General features: G+C 60.0%; 1 protein-coding gene across 7 annotated transcripts in view; it reads right to left on the reverse strand.

Moving 5' to 3' along the window:
• The window catches only part of KIF17 (kinesin family member 17), a 45,974-nt gene extending 38,289 nt beyond the window's left edge, over positions 1-7,685 (reverse strand). For 2 of the 7 annotated variants that reach the window (XM_070458834.1, XM_070458833.1), the window contains exons 1-3: positions 7,104-7,684; positions 1,437-1,583; positions 360-461 (exon numbers count right to left, since the gene is read on the reverse strand). In XM_070458834.1, the coding sequence (XP_070314935.1) occupies positions 360-461; positions 1,437-1,583; positions 7,104-7,334 (480 nt within the window). In that variant the 5' untranslated portion in view covers positions 7,335-7,684. Of the gene's footprint in view, positions 1-359; positions 462-1,436; positions 1,584-7,103 lie in introns of all 7 variants that reach the window. The other 5 variants (XM_020911997.2, XM_020911998.2, XM_020911999.2 and 2 more) reach the window with 5 other exon arrangements.
• Between the last annotated feature and the right edge of the window lie 206 nt (positions 7,686-7,891).

Below are 7,891 nucleotides of genomic sequence, written 5' to 3' on the forward strand. Positions count from 1 at the left end.
CAGTGGTCAGACAAGAAGCCCCAGAGTCTGGAAGCAGTCACTGGCACACTGGCCGCAGACCAGGGTCGGTCTCCCCTTCTCAGGCTCCCCACGGAACTGGACCAGACCGGTCCAGCATTTAGAGTCCCGGATAGGAGATATAACCAAGCCTTGCCCAAAGGTCCCAGACCTGGTCCAGCCTTGCTAACCACCTGGCTGTCCAGTCCTGGCAGGTCACTTGATCTCGCTGGGCTCCCCTAGGGATCAGGCCTGCTTTGCCCATCTTGGCAGGGTTGGGCAGACTAGCGGGCCCTGGTGACCCTTCCCCATATCTCCTCCAGCACCCCCACCTACCCCGGCCAGGGCTGCACCCAACCCACCTCCAGCTTCTGCTTGGTGTCTGTGCCCAGCAGGTCCCGGACATCTTCATTGTAGATCTCCAGGTAGGAAGCCCGGACCAGGAACTTGGTGTTCTCTGCACACTGCAGGGAGCGGCCGGGAAGAACAGACACCCCTGAACACCCGCTGCCCGGCCGGCACGAGAAGACATCGTGGCAAGACACGGCGGCAGGAGGCGGGACGTCAAGGGGAGCAGCATCCCTGACCTCACCTGGCCCTGCCTGCGTGGCAAGCGGTCCCCTCCTCTCTGGCTGGCTGGGCCCTCAAGCGTCTCAGAGTGGCATCATTTCCTACTGCTAAGGAGTCACACTCCCTCTGCACTCTACAGGCCTCCTGGGAAAGGAAACAGGAGAGGGGTCCCCACTGTGAAGGTAGAGAGCCTGAGACTGTGGGTTTAAGGCCTGGTCCCAGCACTGGCCCCGGGCTAATCCCTGGCAGCTCTCCCAGTTGCTTGCAGGTCATCAGAATGAGTCCCAGCTGCAGCACAGCCGGCTCTGCAGCTGAGTAGCCCCGGCCTTCTCAGATGCCGGGATCTCCGAGCCTTCACGGGTGGGCAGCAGGGCGTGTCTCACCTGCCATCTGGACCCCACGATCACTGGTCTGGGCCCAGCCCGTAAGGGCTCCCGGTCTTGGCTTCCCTCTATCAAAAATGAGGGCAACAGCTACCTCCTGGGCTAGGGGCGTAGCGCGGTAATTATGCAAAGTGCTCCGCACAGCGCTTGGTCTGCAGCAGCTGGTCCATGAAAAGGGGAAGCTCTGATCATTTACGCCACGTCTCAGGCCAGCACTCTAGGTCACCATATCCACGTGAAATATCACATGAAATGTTAAAATTCCAAAAATGGCAGGAGAAAAACGTAGAACTGGTAGGTAGAATTTTCTCAGCTTTAAATTCTCCCATCACCGCTTCAGAAACTAGAGCCTGCCTCTGCCTGTCTGGGCCGCGGCTGGGTGGGCTCTGACCATATCCCACATCCTGGGTCAGAAGTGCTCCGCTACGGCTCACGGTAACGCCTGGGGCGCCCCGCCCCGCCCCTGCCATCCGCCAGGCCCATTACCTGGACGCTTTCGAAAACGTGCTCGAAGGCCCGGGGGATGATGCCTCTCTGGCAGGCCGGGTCCGGCAGGCCCTGCATGGTGAAGGACTTTCCGCTGCCCGTCTGGCCGTAGGCAAAGATGGTGCCGTTGTAGCCTTCAGTTACGCCCTGCGAGGAGGACACAGCCCGGCGCTCAGCTGGCCTGGCACGGCCAGGCTCGGGGCCAGGCCCGGGGCTGCGGGGCTACCCCCTGACGCAGGGACCCGGCGCTGGTTCTCCCAGTATGGTGGCGCCGGGTGGGGTGGCTGTGCAGAGATGGAGGCGGCACCGCTGGTGGGGTAGCAGACCGTCCCTGTGTCTGGCTAAGAGCCTGGTGCCATCCCGTCCTGCCTGCGCCCTTGGCCTGTTCTCATCCAGGGACGTGGGGCCCCGGCATCCTCACCGGTGACCAAGGGTCAGAACAGCACCTCCTCTGAGGCTGTGGACAGGGGGGCTTGCTGCCGCTGTTTAGTCGCTCAGTTGTGTCTCTCTCCGACCCCGTGGACTGTAGCCCACCAGCCTCTTCTGTCCATGATTTTCCAGGCAAGAGTACTGGAGTGGGTTGCCGTTTCCTTCTCCAGGGGATCTTCTCAACCCAGGGATCGAACCTGGGTCTCCTGCACCGGCAGGCGGATTCTCTATGGCTGAGGCACCAGGGAGGCCCGCTGAGAGCTGTACGTGGGAATGATTTCCTGCCCTGGCACTCGAGGTGCTGGCACACGGAGGGAGGTGCCCCCCAAGTGTCCGCTGGAACGTGTGGGAGATGGGCCTCCTGTGAGGTGCAGATGCGTGCAATGATGGAGTTCAGGCTGGGCGGAGAAAGTGCGGGAAGAGCTGGGCAAACTTTCCAGGCAGGTGGTCGAGGGCGGAGAACAGGGGAACAGAAAGGGTGGCTTGGATTTCGACAGGTGAGAGGAGGAAGAAGGCTGGGGTGACGGCTGGAGCAAAGCCTCGAGGGGAGGGGCGGGAGGCTGAGAGCAGGCGGACCTGGGGCGAGGGGGATGGAGACGGCTGGGAAGGAGGCGGCGGCAAACCAGGGTGGCATTCCCCCAGGGCAACCCTCGTTCTCGGAGGCCATTGTTCACTGCATAGTTTCCCACTCTCTTCTCTAAAGGGGACCATGCTCTGGCTGGGGACCGAACCCTGAACAAGGAAGACACCCCGCTCCCTGCCCTTGCCCCGCTCATGAGGCCACAAATTCTGGAACTTAGCACGGGGAGCGGGACTCTTGTGTCAGAATGTGGGCCCAGAGAGCTGTGCCCAGGCCCGAGGGCCCAGCTGGCATCTGCAAAGAGCCATCCTGCAGACCACGGCGGGGCTCGGGGTCCCCAGGGGCTGCGGGGAAAGTAAGACTGGAAGTCATGACCCACAGCTCATCAGACGGCCGGGGGGCGGAAGTGATGGCAGATCAGTCACCCAACCAGAAGGCCAGAGGCAGGGGCACACGGAGCCCCAGGGACAACATGATGCAGGGCCTGGAGTATCAGTGTCACCCGGGCCTGGAGGAGGGCTCCATATCAAAGTAAATATTTCACACGCGTGGTGCAGTAGGCCAGCCACAGGCACACCTGAAGGGCGCCTCATGCCACTGAGAAAGGTTAAAACTTTAAAATATTAAAAAAAAATTTTTTTAATGGAAAATTTTCCATCTTCCATTTAAAACCCAAAGCAGTGTAAAATAGTTTCCCATTAAACATGAATTTACATTTTGTGTTTCATTTCATTTGAACTGTTGACACTTTAGCACCTAAACTAAGACGTGCTATAAGTGTGAAACACACGTGATCTCAAAGGCTTACAGTGAAGAAAGAGTGTAAGGTATCTCTCTGACAGCTATTATGCCACAATCATATCTATTATCAGGCTTTCTTTTTTCCTTGTTTCCTTTCGCTTTTAAAAACGCGCCGTGCTTAGTCGCTCAGGCGTGTCCGACTCTTCATGACCCGGCGGACTGCAGCCCGCCAGGCCCCTCTGTCCATGGGATTCTCCAGGCAAGAGGACTGGAGTGGGTTGCCATGTACTCCTCCAGAGGGTCTTCCCAACCCAGGGATCGAACCCAGGTCTCTCATATTGTAAGCAGATTCTTTACCATCTGAGACACCAGGGAAGCCCAAGAATATTGGAGTGCGTAGCCTATCCCTTCCCCAGAGGATCTTACCGACCTAGGAATTAGACCGGGGTCTCCTGCATTGTAGGCAAATTCTTTACCAGCTGAGCTACTAGGGAAGCCCTTTTAAAATGTGGCTACTAGAAAAATTTAAATTATGTCTGTGGCTCATGTTACATCTGTATTGGAAAGGATGGCTCGAGAGCTGTGCCATCCCCAGTGGTAGCCACTGGCCGTATGTGGTTACTTAAATTTAACTTATGATGAAATAAAACTAAGATTCGGTTCTTCAAAAGCATTAGCTTCACGTCAAGTGCTCACTTGCCACGTATGGCTGGCAGTCCCTAATTGGACAGCCCAGATCCAGAACATTTCCACCATTGCAGGAAGTTCTGCAGAACCACGCTGCTGTGAAGTGGAAGACAACGTCACCTGCATTCTTAAGGCAAAACATTAAATTTCAAAAACTCCTCACCCATTAAGTGATACTCCAGACCTTCCAGCGACATGTGCAGACATGGAGCGGGTCCAAGTGTCATCCACTCTGTCCACCCAGGTTTGGCCAAGGTCCCCCATGTTACTGTTTACCGAATGATTTTCATGAAATCAAACTGTTAGTTGACTGTCTTTATAACTTGGTGTCATCCTCAGCAATAACTCCCGTGAAGCTGCTATTAGAGGTCGGATGTGCTACTTAATTTTTCTGCCTAGCAAGTGTGCTAAATTGCCTCATGCCGCCTTTCTGTCCTCTCCCAAACCAACAGCTCTGTGCTCCATCCAGGGGCCAAATACTGTGTTGCTGTCTCTGGAAACCGGGCCTATCCTTGCTCTATCCCGGTAGAAGGCATGGTACCAGGCCCCTGGGTGGGTTGGGCGGTGGCTCATCAGAGGCGGCTCTAAGGCCATGAGTGTGAAGCAGGAGGATGGGGAGAGGGAAAAGCCACTGGCTGGGGAAGAGCCCAGAGACCAAGTAGAAGGCCAGGTGTGGAGGGGACAAGCTCAGGGTAGGTCGTGCTGAGCTGGCTGAAAGATGAGTCTGGGGTGGTCAGCTCCCAGGAGAGTGGAAGAGGTCACTCAGTGACAGAGAAATCAGGAATCTGGTCTGGATTTAAGTGGGAGAGAAGGCGAGGCAAGGGGAGGGAGAGGAGAGTGGGAAGGGTCAGTCTGAAGCGCTGGAGGCTTTGCGCAGTAGGATCTGGAGGGAAGGACCTGGGCAGGAGGCCCCCTGGAGGTGGTCAGAGCCCAGCAGGACAGACACACAGCTGCCCAGCCTAAGGGTGAAGCTCCTCCTCGCTGTGCTTTGCGTACGATTCACAGGATGGAGCTTGGGGACCTAGCCCTGCAGTCAAAATCACCCCTAACTCATTCTGGGACGCTCAAGGCTTCAATTTCCTCATCAGGAATGATAATCCCAGCTTTAAGTATGTCCATGGAGTCTGGCGAAGATCAAATGGTTTGGTCTCCACCTGAAAGGCCCTTTCTTCCACCTTCTTGCCTGGCTGACCCCTCATCCTTCTGGCCTCGGTTTAGACCTCACCGCTTCCAGGAAGTCCTCCCTGCCTGCCCATCCCCTCCAAGCCCAGGTTTGCTAGTCTTCTTTGTTCTGCCAAAGTCCCTGTGGCTTCTCTACCCACTCATCACCCTGGCTTGCAGCTACTAGCTTAGCTGCTCCTCTGCCCGGCTGTGAGCTCGCTGAGGGAAGGCGCTGATATTGCTCCATGCTTTGGATGGGGCCTCTTACCAGGATGCTCTTTGTTGGCTGAGTGAACGAATGAAAATGGGACCTATGTCCTGCTGAGCCTGAGGCTCCGTGGGATGCCCAAAGGCAGATGTCCCTGTAGTAGAGCCCTTGCGACAGGAGTAGGGGCTGGAGGAGAGATCTGAGGTGCTACCCCTCTGGGCTGGGGCTTCTTGGGGACCCCGACAAGGGAGGTGTGCTCAGGGTGAGGAGGCAGACGCATGAGCAAGGCTGAGCCCCTGGAGAAGCCGAGGCCAAGGAGAACTCAGTCTCAGAATCTTCCCATCTCTGAGGAACCAACCCTGGACCAGGAAGCAGAGGTGTTCTGTGCGCCCCGGGACAGAGCCAGGGCAGGGAGTGAAAGCCTCGGGGGGTCTGGCTCTGATTCACTGTGCAGAAGGGTCTTCCAGGAGTGAAGAAGCAAAGGGAAGGGCAGGCTACTCTGGGAAGGGTGAGTGCCTGCCGCCAGGTGGACAATCAAGGACCCCGGGGTGGGGGTGGGAGCAGACCACCCATTCCGGTCCCTTAGAGCCTGAGAGTCCAGGATGGCAGGGGAGTCTGGCCACCCTCAGTGCCCGGGACCAACGTCGGGGGAGACTTGCCCTCTTCCCCTGGGCATCACCTCCAGTCACGCCCTCACTGCTGGGGGGCTCTGGGCTCCGGAACACTTCAACCCCCACAAGGGGTTCTGACCACAGCCAAAGGAGGTACGCTGGGGGATGTTAGCTGGCCTGCTGGCCAAAGCAAAAGGCTCCATGGAAAAATGCCTTTTGGAAACACTGGGTTAGAGAAGTCAAACTAGTTTCTCTGCTGCCAGACTCCCCAGAGCCTCAAGTATCCTCACCTGCAGGGGGATATAGGCAGCAGTTCTCCAACCTTTCCTTTTTTCCTCGAACACCACCTCACATCCTGACATCTCCACTAACAAATTAACTGCACAACTGGGAAGGTGGCAATAGCAAGGAAACCCTTGGCCAGAAGACAGCAGGCGTAGCTCCAGCCGCATCTCCTCCAGAAACTCTCTGTGGGAGCTCCGAGTTTCCTCCCTCTGGGCCTCAGTCTCCCCATCTGTGACATGGGAGCCTCCCTGCCCTGCAGCTCCAAGGAGTTCCCTAGTCCGAGGGGGTGAAGAAAAAGCAAACGCCCTGCAAAGGGGTGGGAACAGCTGTTGCCTCCCCATTCTTTCAGCGCCGGGGAGACCAAACGTCAAGGGTTTCCACTCCTCCCAGACCAAGGCCTGGCCAACAGCCTTCTCTCTGCAGAAGTGAGATCCCCCCCCACCCCTGCTCCACGCACACACATAGGCTTGTACCCCGACAGGCCTCTCAGGAAGCTGGAGCGGGGGTGAAGAGGGAGCGGACTCCAGGTGTTGAGGGCAGAAAGAGGGGGACCAGGGCTCGGGAGGGCGTAGAGGCGAGAGGAGAAGGGGGAGGCTGAGGAGGACGAGGTCTGGGGCTCTTGGGAGGCTGGGGGAGTGACGGGAGCTTTCAGAGGAGCCTTGAGGCTGCCCGGTGAAGGTGGGGGGCAAGTGGTCGCGGGGGCTGGAGTTCCTGTGGGGAACGGGGGAAGGATGGGGTGAGAACCAGCCTTGGCACCAGGGGCAGTGGGGGACCCAGACAGACACTGCAGGTGGCTTCCAGCAGTCTCCTGCGGGGACGGAGGTCTTCAGCCTGCTGCTGTCCGCCTGCGGCCCCTCCAGAAGGGCCTTCCCGCCCGGCCCAGGGGACAGGGCCGGCCCTCGGGAGCCCTCCGAGGGGCCTCAGGTCCTGCCCAGCGGGTCTCCTCGGGAAGCGGGGGCCCTCACCTCCACCAGCGGGTAGGCGATCTCGTTGTAAATCTGCTCGGTGAAGTGGTCCATGTAGTAGGCGCCGTCGAAGGTGAACTGCTTGGGGGGCTGGTCCGCGGCGCTCGGGTTCTGGATGAAGCACTGGCCGCGAGCGGAGTCCACCGTCACCACCAGCCGGCAGTTCAGCTCCCGCTCCCGCTGGTTCATGGGGCGGCAGCGCACCACCACCTTCACCGACTCCGAGGCCATGGCGCCGCCGCGGCGGGGGGGGTCCCCCAGGGCCGGCCCGCACGGGGACCCCCAGCGGTCCAGGCCAGGGGGCGGGGCCAGCGCCCGCGCGGCTGGGCCGGGGCCGGGGCCGGGGCCGCGGCGGCGGGGGGACCGGGCTCCTCGGGGGGCACCCGGAGACGAGGAGAAAGCTGGGCGGCGGAGCAGCCGAAGGAGCAGAGGCGGAGCCGCCGCCTCCTCCCGCGCTCGGACTCGCCCGTCTCCCTGAGGCCCGGCCCGGGCGGGGGCGGGGGCGGGGGCGGGGGCCGGCGGGGGCGGGGGGGCAGTGGCGGATCCGCGCTGTAGGCGCCGCCGCAGGACCCGGGCCCCCGGATCCGCCCCAACCGCCCGCTCGCTCGCGCGCACGTCGCCGCGGCGTCCGCGGTTGCTGGGCAACGCCGGGGGCGTCACAGCGCGCGGCTCCCTGTTGCCAGCGCCCAGAGCGCCGGACGGAGGAAGCCCCACGTGTGAGGTCCCCAGCGCGCGTGCTGAAGGCTGGTGCGCCCTCGCGGGGGACCTGCGCTGACTTTGTCCACGCG

The sequence above is a fragment of the Odocoileus virginianus genome, chromosome 30, assembly GCF_023699985.2.
Source record: "Odocoileus virginianus isolate 20LAN1187 ecotype Illinois chromosome 30, Ovbor_1.2, whole genome shotgun sequence".
Lineage (NCBI taxonomy): Eukaryota > Metazoa > Chordata > Mammalia > Artiodactyla > Cervidae > Odocoileus > Odocoileus virginianus.